The 18,832-nt window shown below is 66.9% G+C and overlaps 2 protein-coding genes across 3 annotated transcripts in view; both read left to right on the top strand.

Annotated features, from left to right (window-relative positions):
* Positions 1–6,456, top strand: part of CFAP74 (cilia and flagella associated protein 74) — a 48,801-nt gene extending 42,345 nt beyond the window's left edge. Inside the window, exons 27-39 of the mRNA XM_069464672.1 lie at positions 731–829; positions 1,720–1,859; positions 2,508–2,642; positions 2,779–2,888; positions 3,021–3,076; positions 3,171–3,290; positions 3,578–3,733; positions 4,648–4,777; positions 4,890–5,044; positions 5,295–5,431; positions 5,590–5,746; positions 5,976–6,110; positions 6,300–6,456. Coding sequence (XP_069320773.1) covers positions 731–829; positions 1,720–1,859; positions 2,508–2,642; positions 2,779–2,888; positions 3,021–3,076; positions 3,171–3,290; positions 3,578–3,733; positions 4,648–4,777; positions 4,890–5,044; positions 5,295–5,431; positions 5,590–5,746; positions 5,976–6,110; positions 6,300–6,401 — 1,632 coding nt within the window. The 3' untranslated portion in view covers positions 6,402–6,456. The remainder of the gene's footprint in view (positions 1–730; positions 830–1,719; positions 1,860–2,507; positions 2,643–2,778; positions 2,889–3,020; positions 3,077–3,170; positions 3,291–3,577; positions 3,734–4,647; positions 4,778–4,889; positions 5,045–5,294; positions 5,432–5,589; positions 5,747–5,975; positions 6,111–6,299) is intronic.
* Positions 6,457–8,792: 2,336 nt separating this feature from the next.
* Positions 8,793–10,453, top strand: TMEM52 (transmembrane protein 52). Of its 2 annotated transcripts, XM_069464742.1 has the most exons (5): positions 8,793–8,860; positions 8,942–8,985; positions 9,085–9,126; positions 9,633–9,811; positions 9,895–10,453. In XM_069464742.1, exons 1-5 carry the CDS (start codon positions 8,795–8,797, stop codon positions 10,173–10,175), a joined length of 612 nt encoding a protein of 203 aa, XP_069320843.1. In that variant the 5' UTR covers positions 8,793–8,794; the 3' UTR covers positions 10,176–10,453. The 2 variants fall into 2 exon arrangements, with proteins under 2 accessions (XP_069320843.1, XP_069320844.1); XM_069464743.1 differs by lacking the exon at positions 9,085–9,126.
* The last annotated feature ends 8,379 nt before the right edge of the window (positions 10,454–18,832 follow it).

Raw genomic sequence — 18,832 nt, 5'->3', positions numbered from 1 at the left:
AAGAGGCCGCAGTGCCCTGGGCCTGCCTGACCCCCGGAGGCTGGGGGCGCCCCTGCCTGCAGACCTGGCAAGCACCCAGCGGGGCCCTGGCTTTCCCTGATTCCCCAGCGGAGCAGAAAGCCCCGGGGCCTGGACGGCAGGGCGTTAGGTGACAGCCGTTCTGAGGCCGCTGGGAGGACTCAGCAGAAAGGGCACACGACGGGGGTGCCTGGCTCCCAGCAGGATTTCAGCAAATACAGTTATTTTAAATGCATTACATTAAATTGAGCACACACTGCCCAAGTAACGCTTCTCACTGCCGGTGGGTCATGTGACCGGATTGCCGTTGCTGGCTCTTTCCCCCTCGTCAGTCACCCGCACCTTGGCCTGCCGAGCTCTGTGGGCGGGGTCTGTCTCCGGGGGACCTTCCCGCGGGGGCTGGCTGCAGGCGCGTGAACAGAGGCGCTTTGGAAAGGCCGGCGTGTGCGGGAGACAAGTCAGGGTGCAGGACCTCACCCCTGAAACCCGAAGGCTGAAAAGGAAGCCTCATGTCTCGTGGGCAGTGGGCGGGGCTCTGCTCTCAGCCCCCAGCAGGACCCCACCCCGCCAGGCTGGGGCCGGCTTGTCACGCTCTGCAGCCCACCCCGCCTTCCAGGGGGAGCACGGTGCTGGGCAGGGCAGGCCCACAGGGGCTCCCAGGGGCGGGGGTGGCAGCCCAGGGCCCGTGGCCACATGCCCCGTCTCTGCTCAGAGGTGCCTGGTCCAGGTGGCCTTCCGGCCCGTGCTGCCCGAGGAGCTGATCCGGCAGGAGGCCCTTCAGACCCTGAACAAAGAGTTGGAGACCAAACCCGTATGTGGGGCCCCAGGAGGAGAGGCGTGGGCCCTGCACCCGGGAGGGGCTTGGGGAACGTGGCGGTGCCGCCCTGAGGCCCTAGGGGCCGGCGAGCCGAGCCGGGGCGGGCTCTGCCAGCACATCGCGGGCGTCGAGCTGTGTCCAAGAGGTTTAAAACTTCTCTCGCCAAGACCCCTCCCTCTTGAAAAGAGCTCTAGAAAACAGCACCAGGCGGCAGGGCCCCGGGGGTGGGCTCTGGAAGGTGGGCGTCCAGCCCCCGGCACCGGGTAGCAGGCAGCGAAGGCAGCAGCGGGTAAAGCGCAAAGTCCCCTTCTCACAGCCACGGGCGGGCACAAGGCAGTGGCCCACGAACGTGCACCTGCAGCAAGGAGGGTCCCGCCCTGGAATAGCCCCCCGTGCCCAGCCCTGGGGAGGCGCCCCGCCCCGCGCCCTACTGTGGCGGCTCCTGTGGCTTTGGCGGCTGTCACAGCGCACCCACGTGACAGCTCACCTGCGGCCTGCTGGCGGGGCGGCGAGGTGCGGGAAAGGCCCCCGGTTCTGGTGGGCTCTTCACCCGTCTTTGTGCCTCAGTTTCCCCATGGGTGAAGGCAGGTGCTGGAGTCGCTGAGCAGCCCCGAGGGGTTCTGTGCACCGGGGCCTCAGTGCCCTCTGGACACCCCTTTGTCTCCATTGTTCAACCCCTTCTGCGCCTGCCTCCAGTGCCCAGGGAGCCAGTGGGTCTTGGGGTCCCCTGTTCACCCCAAACCGGGGGCTCCCAGGGTTCCCACATTCACAGTCAGCCCAGGTCTGCTTGGCTGGGCCCAGAGAAGCCGCAGGAGGCAGCCTCGGTGCTGCTGGGCCCAGAGCAGAGCCGCGGGGGCAGCCCCACAGCTGAGCTGCCCTCACAGTTTGGAAAGGACACGGCCACCCAGAGGAGGGACCTGTGCAGACTGTCCCTTTCCACACTTCGGCTGCATAACCGGGACCAACCTCTCCAGGTCTCCACCCACCCCAGTCTGGAGCTGCAGGAGCAACAGCTGAAGGCCAGGTGGGCTGGGAAGGGCTGCCCCCCAGCTGCCCGGAGACCCCCTCCCCAGACTGCCTGGAGCTGCACTGGCCCATGCGGCTAAGTCCAGGGCTGACGGCTTCAGATACGGCCGGATCCAGACGCTGGCCTCCTGGACTCCTGCCACCCAGTTCCCCTGGGCCTGGCGTCTCCGTGAACAGCCTTGCTCCACGGGCAGGGGAAGCCGCCCTGACTCTCGCCTTCCCAGAGGGCAGGCCCTGATGGGCTTGGGTTACCTGCCAGCCCTGCCCCCAGACGTGCAGGCCCAGAAACATGGCCCTCCAGTTAGGTGCCAAAGGCTCCTGTTCCTCCCCCAGCCCCACCCCCAGGCTGCCCAGCAGGGGCCAGACAAGGGTGGGACAGCCAGCGTGTCAGACAAACCTGGGGCAGCCATCGCCTGGGACCTGGTGTGGCCCCAGCCTGCTGCCCCTTACCTCTCTGGCCTTCCCGGGAGGGGCCACTCTGTGCCCAGGGCCCTAGGGGGCAGGTGTGGCCTTGCGGACCCCTCCGTGGAGGGTGGGGGAGGTCTGATCCCACGCTGAAGAGCCCGGGGCAGGACCTCTGGGGTTGGGGGCTTGGCCGGGGGCAAGGTGGGGCAGGGCGTGAGTGCACTTCTCGGCTTCATTCCAGCTCCGACAGGTACCAGGCTGCCCAGGCCTCCCTGGCTAGAGCTTTCCGGGGGAAGTTTGACAAGTTTGTGGTCCCCTGCGTCATTGCCAGTGGTGACACCAAAGACAGGAAGGGATCGGAACCCCTGAGCTTCAGGTGCGGAGTGCTCTGGCCAGGATGGGGCGTGGCTGGCTGCAGACCCAGCGCCCCTCCTCCGCCACTGCTCAGACCTGGGGCCTGGCGGGCTCGGGCCCTCCACCCTGCCCTCACCGTGCCCTTGTACCACCCCCAGCCCCCACAACACCCTGTACCTGGAGCTGTGGTGTCCAACAGTGGCACCATCTGTCGTGGTGACATCCGGAAAAGGCAAGACCGTCTTTGACTTTGGCGATGTGGCCGTAGGTGAGTCCTGATTGGGCCCAGACACTCAGCACCCCCCAGGCACACTCAAGCCACCACCCAGCTCACTCGCCCCACCCCAGAGCTGTCCCTTGGGACCTGGGGGCTGTGACCTGACTCTCCTGCCCATTGCAGGACACAGCGACATGAAGAAGGTCTCCATCCAGAACATCTCCCCGGAGGACCTTGCTGTATCCTTGTCCGCACCCAGCTTGGGCAGCTTCCGGGTGGGGTGGGGGCAGAGCCCAGAGGGGTCGGTGTCTCCCTCCTTGACGCTGAACTCAGCTGAAGTTCTCCGTGCTGGACCCCAGTGGCCCCTTTGTCCTGCTGAACCCCTGCGGCAGGCTGCACACAGGCGAGACGAAGCTGCTGGTGCTGTCCTTCTCTCCCCGCGAGAGCGTCCCGGTGAGCCCCAGGCCCGCCCCCGCTGGCCCTGCAGCCCTGAGCTCCCCGGGCTGCGGGACCAGAGTGTGGCCAGGGCCAGAGGCTGCCGTGTGCTCAGGCCCGGAACGCGCCACGCCTGGGTCTGCCGGCAGCCCGGCCCCGGCCTGTCCCTGTCCCCGGCCCCGGCCCTCGTTCTCGCCAGCGAGTGCGCGGAGGGGACGGAGCTCCGCGCTGTCAGCTCCTGCGTGCGGGAACCAACATGCCTCTGACAGACGTCTGCTCCTCGCTAAGGGACGCGGTCTCCCTAGGCTCAGGAAATGCTGGACATCGTCACCAAGAGAGGCACGCTCACCCTCACCCTCATGGGCAGCGGCGTGGCGTCCGTGACCACGTGCTCCATCGAAGGCGACGTCCTCAACATGGGCTACGTGATTGCCAGGGAGTCCGTCTCCTCGGGCTTCAAGGTGAAGCCCACCTCCGGGCCCCGCTGCCTGCCCCAGCTTCCCAGGAGGGGCGTCCACCTGGGGAGGGGTCAGCCCGGCCCTTCAGAGCCCCCCTGGGTGGGGAGCCAGTGGAGGCACAGGCGGCCCCTCCTTCCTGCCGCCTCTGCTGCCCTCTCCAACAGGGGAACACGGGCCCTCGTTTCTGGGAAAGCTGAGATGTCCCCTGCCCTCCACCCCTCAGCCTCCTCGGTGCTCCTGTCCTTCTGCCCCAGGGCCTTTGCACAGAGCGCCCCTCCAGCAGCCCTCCTGCTTTGCTGCCTCAACCCTCCTTCAGGGCTCAACTCAGGCCCCCCAGAGGCGAGGGCTTGCAGAGCTCCCTGTCAGGGCCACTCTGCCCGTGGCTCCCATGCCTGTCCGTGAGGGTGCCTGGCTCTGGGTGCCCCTCCTCTGAGTGTCACACCCGCCTGGGCTTCGGCAGCCCACGGAAGGACACCTACCTCCTCGCCTGGTGCAGGTCGGCCCTGGAGGCAGAGCCCGAGAGGGGTGCACTGAGGAGGGGTGCTCTCAGGAGGGGAGCGAGGATGTGGGTTCAGCTAAGCCGGGCCTGAGTGGGACCTCAGAGGAGCTCTGGAGGACAGAGGGCGCCACAGAGCTGTCCCACGTGCTGGGCAGGGAGCAGGCCGCCAGGCTGGTGAGGGCTTCCTATGAGGCTGGGTGAGAGGAAGCGGCACCAACACTTCAGCAAACTGCAGGAGTGCGTGTGTCACTGTGGGAGTCACGGGCGATGGAGCTTAGAGCCAGGAGGCCACCTGGGTCCCCAGTCGGTGTGGCCAGTGGCAGGCGACCACGTCATGGGCACTGACAGCAGGAAGAGGGCAGCCGACCCTACCAGCAGGCCGGCCGGGCTAGTCCAGTGACGGCGGCTGCTCCCGCAGCTGCAGAACAACTCCTCGCTGCCCGTCAAGTTCTGCGTGCAGCTCGACAGCCTGTGCAGCCGCAGCGCGGAGGCCCAGCAGCAGCTGCCGCAGTTCCTGGCCTCCCCCGCCCAGAGGACCCAGGTGGTCGGTGAGCGGGGCTGGGGGTGGGGGCGCAGGACCGCGGGGCCAGGAGGGGCTGGAGACGGGGTGGGGCAGAGAGGGACCGCGGTGGGGGAGGTTGGACCTGCCGCCACCCACAGGCACTCAGAACTTCAGTGGCCAGAGCGTGTTCAGCGTGGCGCCCGTCCAGGGCATCATGGAGCCAGGGAAGACACAGGACTTCACTGTGACCTTCAGCCCGGACCACGAGAGCCTCTACTTCTCCGACCGGCTCCGTGTGGTGCTCTTCAAAAAGGTGCAGCTCGCAAGCCTGGCCCCGGGCCCAGCCCCCACCCGGAGACGTCCCCCCCTGTGCGGAGGAACCCTGGATCCCCCGTGCGAGGCCCTTGGAGGCCTCAAGCACCCGTCAGCGCCTCGTGCCACACTGGGGGTGCTGTGTCGGGGTCACCTGGTGGAGTGACCAGAGTCCAGGGTCCTACGGGGTCCCCACCCCCCAACTCCCAGGGCCAGCCCCAGCCCCAGAGCTGCTGCACTCGTGTCCCCAGACAGTCTCCCACCAGATCCTCCTGAAGGGGGCCGCCCGCGAGCACATGATGTTTGTGGAGGGCGGAGACCCCCTGGACGTGCCTGTGGAGTCTCTGACGGTGGTCCCGGCGTTGGACCCCGAGCACAGAGAGGGTGAGCACCCCCAGGAGGGGGCCGTTAGAGGACCTCCCAGCACCCCTGGCCTCGCACCCAGACCTGGCAGCAAAGGGCAGGCCCAGCCCAGGCCCCTGCACCCCACCCCCGTTCCTCAGCCTGACCCTGGGCCACCCCCTGCACGCCCCTGGCCACCGCCAGCTCCCAGCCAGGCCCTCCCTCTCCAGATGTGGAGGAGCTGAGGCCCATCCTCGTGACCCTGGACTACATCCAGTTTGACACAGACACGCCAGCCCCGCCCGCCACCCGGGAACTGCAGGTGGGCTGTATCCGGACCACTCAGCTGTCTCCAAAGAAGGTGACCACAGCTCTGCCCCGGTCGCACCTTGACAGCCTCCTCTGCCTCCCCTACCCTGGCAGCCTTGCCCCTCTCGGGGCTTGTCTGCGACTTCCTGCAGCAGCTGTGGGGTGGGCGGGCCGCTGGTCAGAGCTGAGAAGGGGGGTGGAAGGGGGTCCCCTCGTCCCCCGTCCCACTGCCCTGGGAGCAGCATCTGGCCCGCCAGTCCCCAGCAGCCCTGTGCCCACAGACGGTCGAGTTCAGCCTGGACAGCATCTCGTCCCTGCAGCACAAGGGCTTCTGCATAGAGCCCTCCAGGGGCTCCGTGGAGCGCGGCCAAACCAAAACCATCAGCATCTCTTGGGTGCCGCCAGCAGACTTCGATGTAGGTGCCTGCGGGCTCCAGGCCAGGGGGCCCCGGGAACGCCAATGGCTGGGTGGGCTGACACCCCTGCGCCACCCAGGGAAGGGATGGCTGTGGAGGGCCTGGGGGGTGAGGTGGGCAGAGCAGCAGGGAAGACAACAGAGCTGCCGGGGGTGCCCTGCGCTAAGCGTTCTCCCCTTCCCTCCGCAGCCAGACCACCCACTCATGGTGTCAGCCCTGCTGCAGCTCAGAGGGGACGTCAAGGAGACCTACAAGGTCATCTTTGTAGCCCAGGTGGTGACCGGTCACTGAGGCCACAGGAGCCTCTCCACAGAGCACCCTCGGCCCCTCCTGCCACCCTCAAAGCCCTCCCCAGGCTGTGGCCAGGCCAAACCACCAGGGCCCTGGGACCCAGGCATCCCCTGCCCGGCAGGTCCAAATGGGCAGCTGTCTGCATGGCCCATGGCCAATTTCTGCTGCCCTGGACCCAGAGGGCCCAGGGTCCAAGAGCACCCCTGCCTGGACCTCACACTCAGCTGGCACAAGGTCAGGCCAGTCCCCAGCCTGCCCCCCCGCCAGCCCCCAGCCCCACCCGCACCTGCACAGCCTCTGGAGGCCCCAGGAAGAGCCACCCCCACAAGCGTGTCAATAAATTCTGTGAGCAACACGGGGGCTGCAGTGTGGTGACGGCGGGTTCTCCACTGGAACAAGCAGAGTGAAAGGTGGCAGAGCCCTGGGGAAGCAGCCCTCCCTGCGTGTGCGTGCGTGAGCATACACACGCACACGCACATGCATGCATGCATGCACACGCACACACACACAACCCGTCCATCAAACGACAAACTGCCGGGCAGGGCCTTCTGGAGGGTGGGAATCTTGCTGGACATCTGTGGGGGCCACCCCGGCCCAAACACCAGGAGAGACCCCAAGCCCAGAGCACAAGGGAGAAGGGGGGAGGGAGTAGGGACTCCAAAGCCCAACAGGCCCCTTAGACCCCCAGGCTCCTCCCAGTTCCAGGACCCCTGACGACCTCAAGCAAGGATGAGCGAAGGTCAGGGTCCCAGCTCACTCACACGCTGCCCTCAGCGCAGCCAGGGTCCAGGGTGAGGCCAGCTCCTGGGATTGGTTTCCCCTTGCCCGAGGTGAGGCTGGGCTGGGCTTTCTGGGCCCTGACCCATCCTTCAAGGGAGAAGACAACTCCCAGCCCCCACCCGTCACCCACCAGCTCCTGTCCTCTGGAGTGTGTCTGCCGGACTCGTCCCCACAGAGGCCACCCAGCCTGGCCCTCCCATCACTAGGCAGCCTTCCCTTGCCTGGCGGGGTGGAGGGGGGTGGATCCGGGTGCTTTCCTGGGCACGGACCTCAGGACACTCATCTGGAACTGCCCACCCTCACCCCCCCTCAGTGCCCATCCGGCCTGGAACCTGCCAAACTCGGAGCCAGTGACACTGACCCTGGAGTGGCATTTTACAGGACTTCTGTCCAGTGGTCCTTGGAGGTGGCAGGCCCAAGTCCCTTGCTGGCCCCAGCTTGCTTCCTGCCAGATGGGAGGAGAAGGCAAAGTCACCCGGCCTCGGCCAGGCCCAGCCTCAGGATGAGGTGCTCCCTGGAGGGCGTCATCCCCTGGGAAAGCCACTCTTCCAACCCCTGGCCTGGCTGTCCTGCTGGCAGGCCCCGGTACTCAGTGGCCCAGGCCCTGCCAGGTCCTGCGTGAGGGCAGAGCCTGCACCTTCCGAGCTCCAGGGAAGGCCCAGCTGGACTTGTGTCCATCCATGGCTTCCTCTCACCCCCGCACAGCCAAGGCAGGAGCAGGGGTGGCCTGGAGCCCTCAGGGGAGGAGCAGGCGCCTGGCAGAGGAGCCAAGCAGAGGAGCCCCCTGCCTTCAGGGGGCGGGGTCACCTCCCTTCCAGGGGGACACAGCAGCGCCCACATGCCTCTAAGTGAGGGCGCAGCCCCTCCCCCGGACAAGACAGCCACTCTGCCCTTGCTACACTGACCACCGGACATCACATTGTGCTGCTGGTCTAGCGGGGACCCTGGCCAGGTGAGAGGAGGGCAAGGGTCAAAAGTCAAGGGTTCTCCCGGAAGAAGGCGCCCTGGCCTTCCGGGTCTCCAGGCTTGGGGAGGGCGCTGGGCCCCCGGCCCTGGGGGCTTTCTGAGAGTGTCGGGGGGCAGTGTCGCGGCGGCGATGCCAGCTTCGTCCCCGCGGCCATGCCCGGCGCAGCCACCGCGCTCCGGACCAGCTCCGCGGGGAGCCGAGCCGCGCAGCCCAGCAGCAGACCGCCCGCTCGGCCCGCAGCCCGCGACCTTAGGCCTGGGCGACGCGAGGGCGGGGGGTGGGAGGGGCGCGGGGACGGGGCGGGGCTTCCTCCAGACGCGCCCCCCGGCGGGCGAGGCTCTCAGTGGGCTATATCGTGGGGGCGGGGCCGGAGGGTGTGGCGGGGCCTTGTTGGGTGGGGTCAGCGGGTGTGGCGGGGCTTGGGGCAAGGGCTTGCCTTAGGGGCGGAGTCTTGGTGACCTTGGGCGGGGCTTGCTTGGAAGGGGGGCTGGTGGGTGTGGCGGGGCCTCGGTGGGCGGGAGCGTGGGGGCGGGGCCAGTGGGTGTGGCTGGGCTTGTTGTTGGGGCGGGGCTTGTTGTAGGGCGGGGCCGGCGGGGCGGGCCCATAAAGCGGCGCGCCGGGCTCTCTGCCTGGCCGCCCGCAGAGCATGGCCTGGGGGCCGCCGGCCGCCCGCGGGCTCCTGGCGCTGCTGCCGCTGCTGCCGCTGCCGCAGGTGGGTCGGGCCGCGCGGTCTGGCATCGCGGGGCGGGTCTGCGCTCAGGCCCCGCCCCCCGGCTCACCCGTGTCCCCGTAGGTGGCGCTGGGCTTCGCGGACGGCAGCTGCGACCCCTCGGACCAGTAAGTCGGGGGGAGGGAGCGGGGCCGGCGCCGCCCTGTGGGGAGGGCTGCGAGGTCTGCCGCCGGGCCCCGCCGCTCCAGGTGCCGCCGTCCCCGCAGGTGTCCGCCCCAGGCCCGCTGGAGCAGCCTGTGGCACGTGGGGTAAGTGGAGGCCGCGGCGCGGAGCCACCGGTCCGACGGTTCCTCCCGGGGAGCTACCGGGCCAGCCCGCCTGACCCCCGCCCCACCTGGCCACCTCCGCTGCCGCCTCCCCAGGCCGCTGGCGGGAAGGCGCTGGGCCCCGGTGGCCTGGAGCGGGCAGCACTTGCCCCACAGCCTGCACGCGCTTTCCCGCCCCTCCTGCCTGCCCTGCGGTCAGCACCCGCACAGGGACTGTGCAGTAGGCCGGGGACAGCCTGTCCTGGGAGTGAGCCCAAGGCCACCCCTGGCCAGCCCGGAGAGACAGCCAGGGCAAGCCCAGTGGCTGGAGGCCAGGCCAGGCCAGCTCCTCAGGCCAGGCTCTGGCCAGGGAGGTCTCCACGTGGACATTCTCTGTTTTCTTATCCTGTTTGCTGTCCTGTCTTGGGTGGTTGGGCCGTGACTGTGCCAGGGTGCAGGTGCGCAGCAGCGAGGGTCCCTCCAGCGGTAGGGCCTTGCTCCCTGCCCAGGCTGGTCCTGCTCGCTGTCCTCCTGCTGCTGCTGTGTGGGGTCACAGCCAGCTGTGTCCGGTTCTGCTGCCTCCGGAAGCAGGTGCAGGCCCAGCCACATCTGCTGCCAGCACAGGAGCCCTGTGACCTGACCGTCATCCCTGTGGACAGCGACAGCCCTGTGCACAGCACTGTGACCTGTGAGTGGCCGGTGGCCCGCCTGCCGGGGAGGGGGAGGTGAATGTCAAACCTACCTCCGCAAACCCACTCTGGTTCCCTGCAGCCTACAGCTCCGTGCAGTACCCACTGGGCATGCGGCTGCCCCTGCCTTTTGGGGAGCTGGACCCCGACTCCATGGCCCCTCCTGCCTACAGCCTGTACGGCCCTGAGCTTCCGCCCTCCTATGATGAGGCTGTCAAGATGGCCAAACCCACAGAGGAAGAGCTGGTGCCCCCCCAGAAACCCAGCCTGCCCCCTGGGGCTTCAGGCCTAGAGACCGCTCCAGGGCCCCAGGAGCCAGGCCCCCATGCCCAGCACTCCCACTGCAGCACTGGTGCCCTATGAGGGAGGCAGGGGACACTCCTGGAGCCATCGGACCAGAGCTTGGAGTATTGGTGCTTGGAGCCACGGGGCCCCCAGCCTGCCCACATCCTTCCCCCGGGAAGACCTGCCGTCCTGCACGGTGCTGCGGCCCCGGCCTCACACCATCGCACCACTGGCCACTCCCCAGGCAGGCTTTCAGCCCCAGCCCCTGCCCCAGCCCCAGCGGGCCCTGAGCCTCAAGAGCTCAAGGGCAGCTGTGACATCTGCGTCTTTCTAGAGCAAGAATAAAGTTTGTATTTAAGTGGCCTCTGCCTGTGTGGGAAGGGCTCCGGGGCTCCGGGGCTCCAGAAGGGCCCTCAGGCAGCCGAGCCCCAGTGCAAGCAGGCGGCGTGAGCACGTGGGCCTCGGCCTGTGCCCAGTCTGCCCTTCAGCCTGGTGTTTGGAGCCCAGAGCTGGGCAGTGGGTGGTGTCAGGTGTCGCAGCAGAAGTGACTAAGGCCTTGTGCCCAGGCTGGCCCGGGAAAACCCTTTCCTTTCTCCAGCGCCACGCCTTTGCCACTTCTCCCCTCCAGACTGGGGACAGTGAAGCACACATGGGTCAGGCTGGAGCGTTTATTTGATACGAGCCGGGTGGGGTGGGGCGGGCGGGCAGCGGCCTTCCCCGGCCCCAGCAGCTGCTCCTACTGGACCAGCTTGAAGGACTCTCCGGTCATCATGGCCACGAACTCTGGAGGCAGAGGGTCGGTCAGCACCTGCCCTGCTGGCGCCCGCTCCCAGGCCACGCCCACTCACCCTCGTGGTCAATGGTGCCTCCCGTTCTTGTCTGCCTCCTTCATCATCTGCTCCGCCTCTACCTCATTGAGGGGAGGCAGTTCATGAGCACGTACCTGGGTCCTGGCACTGAGCCATGGGCCTGCCCACCTTCCCAGCCCACCGCCCAGCCCGCGCCCTACTTGAGCGTGTTCCAGTCGATGTAGCCCTTGCCCTCCTTGTCGAAGACGCGGAAGGTCGCCCACAGCTCGCTCTCCTGGTTCTGCGCCTTCTCGTGGTAAATCCCCATCGGGGCCAGGAAGCCGTGGCAGTTGAAGAACCCTTTGTCTGCAAGGAGCCCAGGTGAGGCCGCTGGGCCGCCACCCCGCACACGCCAGCCCAGCCCAGGCCGCCCCACACCGCTCACTGTCTCTGTCCACGTCCTTGGCCATGGAGGCCAGCTCGCTCTTGGTGGGGTTGATGCCCAGCAGGCTCATGAGGCGCTCCAGCTCCCCCGTCTTCCCCTCCCCATTGCCCTCCTCGTCAAACATCTCGAAGACCCCCTTGTCCTCCTTGATCTGCTCTGCAAACAGGTGCTCCGTCTGCAGAGGACACTGCGCCGGCCACGCCAGGGCCCCTCTGTCCAGGGGAGGGTTGGAGGCGCCCCCCCCCATCTGCTTGGCCACCCTTCAAGGCAAGTGGTTAAAAGAGGAGGCCCAACCGGAGCAGGCTCCAGGACAAGGTGACAGCTCTCCAGGACGAGCAGGGCTCTGCCAGGTAGCTTAAAGGGGCACAGGTGAGCAAGGCGGAGCCCGGCGTGGGGGTGCAGGCCAGCCATGTGGGGAGCAGGGTGGGGAGGGGCCTGGCGCAGGCCAGGGTGAAATCTCCCAGGAATAGGCTTCCAGGCCTGTGCGTGGCCGGGCCTTTCGAGGCAGCCTGTTTGGCACCCTGGGACAGTACAGCACCTGGCCACCCCTGCCTGCCACCCCTGTGGCGGTGGGTCCACAGGCCAGCTTTCAGAGAGGGCTGCTCCACCGTGGCCCCAGAATGAGGGCAGTGTCGGCGGCCAAACGGCTCAGCCCCTTCCTGCCCAGGCTCCCTGAGCTCCCTCCTCAGGCCCCCAGAGAGGCCCTCGCACCCCTGGCGCCAGCTCGAGCATTCCCTTTGCCCAGAGGTCTTGCCCAGCTTCTCCTGCACTGGGTGCTACTCCCAGCTCCAGCTGGACCCGCCCAGCAGCCCACTGGAGGCTCCACCAGGCACGGGGAGCAGCTTTACCATGTTGTGGCAGGCTGGAGAGGGTGGGTGCTGCCGGGCTGAGGCACAGGCTGCGGCGGGCAGCGGTGGCAGCCCAGTTTTAGCTGCCCAGCTGCCCAGGGTCCCTGGGGTCCAGATTCCAAGGGCCTTTTATGGGTGGGAAATCCTGCCGGCCCTATTTTGGGACAGGCTCTCTGCCCTTCCCCACAGAGCCCCTTCCTGGCCCTCCTTGGCCTGGGTACCCCTCACCCTGAACACGGGCACCGGGGCCTCACACGCAGTTCCCCGCCATCCCCCCTTCCCTGCGCCACCCTCTGACTCTGCCCGCCTGCTGCTCTACATGGGGCCCTCGCCCCAGGGTGTCACCAAACACTGTGACATTTCTTGTTGGGGGCCCACCCTGGCCAGCTGGTGCCCCGTGACCCGAGCTAGGTACCCTCCCACCCCTGTGGGCCCAGGCCCAGCGCCAGCACTTCACAAATATGCTCTGAAGACAGGTTAAATGAACAGTTGCATTAGGGACCCTCCTGGCCACTTTGCACATAAGGCCTGAGGGTCTGCAGTTCAGGCAGGGACCACTGGCCATGGCTGGGGTGAGGGGTCAGGGCAGACAGGACCTGGGGGCCGGGCTGCCCGCTGGGAGGCCAGGAGTGGTCGGGGACTGTTCTAGAGTTTCTCAGGGAAACCTGACCTCCCTTCCACTCAGAATAGCAAGGCTGGCTCCCACGGGAGCCACATGCCCAGGCTGGTTGGTGACAAGGCACCACAACAGCACACAGACCCTTTGCGTACACGCCCCCACACACGTGCTCACTCTGCAGACACACACCGACCCCTCCCTGCCTGGGTCCGGCTACCCACAGGGCTGGTTCCCAAAGCGACAGCCCGGGCCTCCTTGCCCCTGCCAGGCAGTGGGCGTGAGGTTTGTGGTTGCAGGTCTAGGCCTTCTTGGGCTGACGGGCTCCTCTGGCTCCTCCGGCCCCTACCCAGCTCCCCACAGTCCTGGGCACGGCCCTCAGGTCATACCCACACACCCCTGTCCCCCCAGCCCCGTGACTGCCTGACGGGTCCAAGCAGGTGAGGTGGCCCGTGTCCCTTGCCAGTCCTCTAACTGCCACAGATGCTTCCCACCGAGGCCAGGCCAGCTGCTGAGGCTGCAAGATCTGTGCTGACAGGGCAGGCCTGTGTCGTGGGCACCGGGTCAGCAGGCCCAGGGCGCACTTCCGCCTGGGCATCTCCCGGCTGAGCCCAGGGCAGGGGCTGGAGGAGACGCCGGCTCTGGGTTTGGTGGGGGGAGGGTGGCCCGGCACCTCCATCCTGGCTGCTCTCTGGCCTTGGCTTCTCCCTGGGCCAGGGCAGGGGCCTAGTCATGCCCTGAACACCTTCCCCAAGGTCACAGGATGGAGGGAGTCAGCACCCAGACCTGCCCACCCTGGGGTCCTGGCCCGGGGTCTTCAGGTGGAGGCTGGCCAGGTTGCAGAAAGCAGGGCCTGTACCGGCGACCTGGCCCTGCGCAACCCGCAGGACATCGCTCACTGGCCCGTCACTCACAGCCGGTGCGGAACAGGCTCTGCCTCCTGCACCCCCAGACCCCCATCTTCTGACATTCCCATCTGTGGCCCTGAAGGTTCCGGACTCCTGGTGGCTTCACAGTTAAAGCTCACAGCGGGGATCCCTGGAGCCCAGGTTAGAGCAGAGGCAGCTGTCCCCACCCCTCCCCAGGCCCTGAGGCTCCAAAGATGAGTGGAGCAGCGTGTGGCCACAGCCACAGCGGCCCCTGTCCCTGCTCCTGCCCACTCCCAGGCCCCCAAGAAAGGCAGTTCCCCTTGGTCCTCACCGCAGCCCCCTCCTCTCGGGCTGGCCGACCTCCGCGTGGCCTCTGGACGTGCCACGTACGCCTAGGACACTCTCGGCTGCTGCAGCACTGGGCGCCTGTCCAGCCACCAGCCCCAGTCACAGCAGCCCGCCTTAAATAACTCTCCTCTCCGCGTGTTTGACAGACACGTATGTGTATGTACTGACATAGGTGCATGCACATGCACACACACGCCCCGACATGCACACACACGCCCCGACATGCACACACACACGCACACGCCCCGACATGCACACACACACGCCCCGACATGCACACACACGCCCCGACATGCACACACACGCCCCGACATGCACACACACGCCCCGACATGCACACACACACGCACACGCACGCAGCTCCAACGTGGCCTCAGCGGCACACCCACCTCCCCTGAGTCCCAGCCGCGGGCCCAGGTGGGACTCACAGGCCCCCCTGCCAGGTCCTGCTCCCCTTCCTGTCACGGGGGCCGACCCCTAGTGCGCAGCTCCTACCCCAAACTACATCCGGGTTCAGCTTCTGGGGGGCCTGAGCTGTGACTAGATGGGTGTTGATGATGGACCCCTCGCCGCCCACCTGAACGAGCACCACTGGGACAGGACACACATCCCTGCATGGTCACCTGTTGCAGCTGTCACTGGCGGTGAGTCAGGAGGGTGAGGAGGGTCAGGGTTAGGGTTAGGGTGGCTGCTGCCAGTCAGCTACAAACAGGAGGGAGGAGGAGCCAGCCAGGTGAGAACGCAGGTGGCGCTGGGGCCGCTCTGGCTTCATGCAGCTTCTCTGCTCCCGATCCACAGCCCGGGACATGAGTCAGGGTGGGACATCGGGGCTGTCGTCTCCCACAGTTTGCATCTCATTCGTCTGCAGGTTTGCTCCCCTTTCCCCATGAAGAGCTGATACTCCCACCCCCAAAGCGGGAAGACCCCCCAAGGCAACACTGGTGTCCCCCAGGACCTCCAGCTGCCTGCAGCATAACCCAGCACCCCTGGCAGGGCTGCGGCACCTGGTGGGGCAGGCCCCGGGGGCTCCCTCTGGGGCTGGGCACGAGCTCAGCAGGAGGGACTCTGACACACCTGGGGCCACCGCACTGGGGCTACCCCCAGGCAGTGGCTGAGGGTACTGAGCCCCCTGCCCTCAGCATCACCCGCTCGGTCCTTCTCTTCTCCAGCCCCCCACGGGACTTGTCTCGGGGTCTGCTCGTGGGAGCCCAGCCTGCACAAGGGGTGGGAAGTAAAACCCAAACTTAGACCACCAGACCACACACGGCAGGAGGGGCCAGGAGCTAACGGGCCGAGACCCAGCACTGTCTGGGAGATGGCTAGGGACAGTGATTTAGGCTTAAAATGTCATGTGACACTTTTAAGGTAACCATGAAAATAATTGAAACAGGTTACATAACCTCCACACCCAAAAGGAAAAAAGGAAATGTAACAAATCTCAGGGGACAGGCCGGGCGCCTCATGCCTGTAATCCTAGCACTCTGGGAGGCGAGGTGGGTGGATCGCTCGAGGTCAGGAGTTCGAGACCAGCCTGAGCAAGAGCGAGACCCCGTCTCTATTGAAAAAATAGAAAGAAGTTAGCTGGACAACTAAAAATATATAGAAAAAATTAGCCAGGCCTGGTGGCGCATGCCTGTAGTCCCAGCGACTCAGGAGTCTGAAGCAGGAGGATCGCTTGAGCCCAGGAGTTTGAGGTTGCTGTGAGCTAGGCTGAGGCCACAGCACTCTAGACCAGGCAACAGAGCAAGACTCTGTCTCAAAAAAAAAAAAAAAAAAGTAAATCCAAATATTTCAGTAATCCAGATAATGCCATATAAAGCAATCACCACCTAAAAAGCAGATTGTCAGACTGGATTAACAAACCAAATGCAAGCGCCTGGTGTTTATTAATACAAGACGCGACCTTCAAGAAGGATACAGAAAGGCAACAAGTGAACAGGCGAACCCAGGCGGATTCTGCCCGGCCCAGGGCTGGGGGAGCCGGGGCCTGGCCCGTCACCGGGACTCTTGGGGACCTTTCATAAGGGTGTCACGGGGCATCCTTTGCTGAGTCTGGGGTTGCAGCCTCAGAACAATCCTTTCCGACCACCCCCTAGGTGGGGCCTAAGACTGCCCAGCGTTTCTCTCTTTGCCAGATCTTTGCTTCTCGTGTGATGTCTACGTGGGTCAGGGGGTCGGCTCGTGCGGAAGCTGGTGCTGCAGACTGCCCCACGTCTAGGCGGCGGGCGCCTGCGTGCCTGGCCTAGGCCGTCCGGCCCCGCCCCGGCCTCCGCCCCGCCCCAAACTCGGCCCCGCCCCCCGGCCCGCCCCGGCCCCGCCCAGCCCAGCCGGAAGCGCCGCCGCCCGCGCCTGCTCCATGTCCCCACCAGGCGGCGGTCGAGGGCCGCGCAGAGCGGGCGGGTTTGGGGTCGCGCCGGGGGAGGCGGCGCCGGCGGCGCGGGCGGGGCTCGGAGCCCAGCGACCCTCTTCGCAACCCTGCGCTTCTGGTGTCACTTTCGGGCTCCCACGCGGTGGGGACGGAGGCACAAGCGTCCCTTCGCCCTGCGGAGGGGACGGCGGGCGCGGCCGCGGCGGGTGTCTCGCATGGCGGGGAGCATCCCACCCGCTGCCCGGCCTCTGCCACGGGCCGCTGCTCGCTCCACAGCAGGCCGGTTCCGGGCCCTCCCTCCCTTGTCCTTTGCCGTCTTGTTTGAAGGTGACGACAGCAGGTCATTTTGTCCAAATGTAGCAAGAGCGTCAGGCCTCTCCGTGTCTCTGTCGGGGCACCCGGCCAGGCGGAGCAGGAGCCTCTGCACCCACTGGGCTGCTGCCTGCCATGCAGACGGGCAGTGCTGGGGGAGGTGGCCCTCGCAGTGGGGCTGGCACTGCCGGCCCTTGGCGGAGCCCTGGCCTAGGCAGCACCCGCGGCTCGAGAGGCGCAGGCCTGGTGGCCAGGCAGGTGGGCCTCAGGGTGCCCAGCAGGCTCCCAGCTGGGGTTGGCTCACAGCCCCTCACTCCTGCCACCCTCTGCAGGGGCAGGGGGATTCCTCCTCATGTTCTCTTTCAGAGGTGGGGGCACTTCAGTGCCCGCCCAAGGCCTGATCCCTGTGGCCCCCAGAGGCTGCTGGAGGGGCCACAGGCGGGACAGACAGACCCTTGGAGGTCTGACTGGCAAGCTGGGCCCATCCCCAGGGAATGCCAGGTCAGGCCTGGGCACGAGTCCCAGGGGCCATGCAGCCGCACAGCCAGTCTCAGGCCAACGTCACAGCGAGAGGCTTCAGGGACCTTGGCTCCAGGCAGCCACCCCCAGCAGCTGCCCCTCGTGCCTGGCCTGGCCCACTGTTTTCCAAAACACCCAGCACTTGCAGGCCCAACCTCCCCAGGAGGGACAGCCTGGTGGCCTTTAGGGACTTCCCGCTCCACCCTGCACTCTAGCTGCTTGGGATCCTCTCCCACCTCCCTGGGCTCAAGCCCCCAGGCCTCCCCGCCACCTCCTGGCCATTCGGACCCTGCTTCAGGCCCTGGCTGGCCCCCAGGTCCCCTCCACCCGTCACTGCCCCCCTTTAGGTACACCTTGCATCATCTCCCAGGTGGCAGGTGCCTGAGCCTCAGGGACAGCATTCTAGACAAACAGCCCTCAGGCCCCTGGGGCACTCCCGGGAGAGGACTGTGCCAGGACTGAGCTCCTGGGGGTGCTGTGTGGGGCGCCTGGGCGTGGCCCTACAGAAGGGCAGGATCAGGGTGCCCAGCCTGAGTGTGAAGTGCCTGCTGGATGTGGCTTGATCGCAGCCGGGCAGCTGGTGGCAGGAGAGGGCAGTGACCCAGTGACCCTTCATTGCTGTCCCTGCCAGCCCAGCCCCCAGCTCCCTGGGTGCCCACCTCCACCTCAGAAGGTGCTGGCCTGCACTTGGGTCCTAGTCGGGGGTCTCAGGGAGATTCCATGGGCCTGATGGGCTGGGCTTGCGCAGGGGCAAGGGGACAGCTGGCGAGGGGGGCAGGCTCGGCGGGCAGGAGGGGCCAGTTGGCTGCCCCAGGCAGGGAGGGGATGGGAAGGAGCCCAGTGCCAGGGGCCAGGTCCTTCCTGCTCCAGGTCTGAAGGGGACCGGAAACCTGGCACCAGGTGTGGAATGGCAGCACGCAGGGTTGGGCATGTGGGGCCCCCAGGGAGCAACACCCTCTATTCGCCCCATCTCCCGCCCCCGCCCCTGCTGCCAGCGGCTCGCTGTGGCCCTCCTGATCCAGTGCCTGTCCTGGGCGAGGGAGGAGGGGTCTCTGCTCCACTGACAGCCGTAGCGCAGAACCAGCAACTACGTGGCAGGGGCTGGGGCTGCTGAGTGGAGGCAGGAGTGAGGGGTGGGCCCAGGCAGAGTCCCCCCGCCTTGCCTGCGGCGTCCTCAGGCCGGCATTCAGGGCCTCTGTGAGGTGGGCTCACCCCCTATTCCCCAGCCCTTCCTGCCTCCAGGCCCAGCTCTAGGACCCTGCAGCTCCCAGGCAGGGACCACCCATGCCTGGTTCCTGGTGCCCAGGCCACACCAACATACAGGGTGGCCAAGTGCCTACCTCTTTCTGGTGACACGGGGGTTCCTCCCGGGGGTCACCCTGATTGTGCTTGTGCCGGGCTCCAGGACAGGCACGTCTCTGCCCAGCCCCCCAGCCTGGAAAGCCCCTGATGTTGCACATTCTGGACTCTGCCGGCCGAGGCCTGTAATTTCCAGGACCCCAGAGCGGGCCTTCCTCTCACGCCCACCCCCAGAGCTTCACCCCTCCCAAGGGCTGGCCCAGTGTCCCCATGCCCCGCCCAGGCCAGGCTCCTTCTGCCCACCTGCCCCTGGGAGCCCCCAT

This window comes from Eulemur rufifrons, unplaced genomic scaffold (assembly GCF_041146395.1).
Source record: "Eulemur rufifrons isolate Redbay unplaced genomic scaffold, OSU_ERuf_1 scaffold_84, whole genome shotgun sequence".
Lineage (NCBI taxonomy): Eukaryota > Metazoa > Chordata > Mammalia > Primates > Lemuridae > Eulemur > Eulemur rufifrons.
This window is presented reverse-complemented; position numbering and strand designations above follow the sequence as displayed.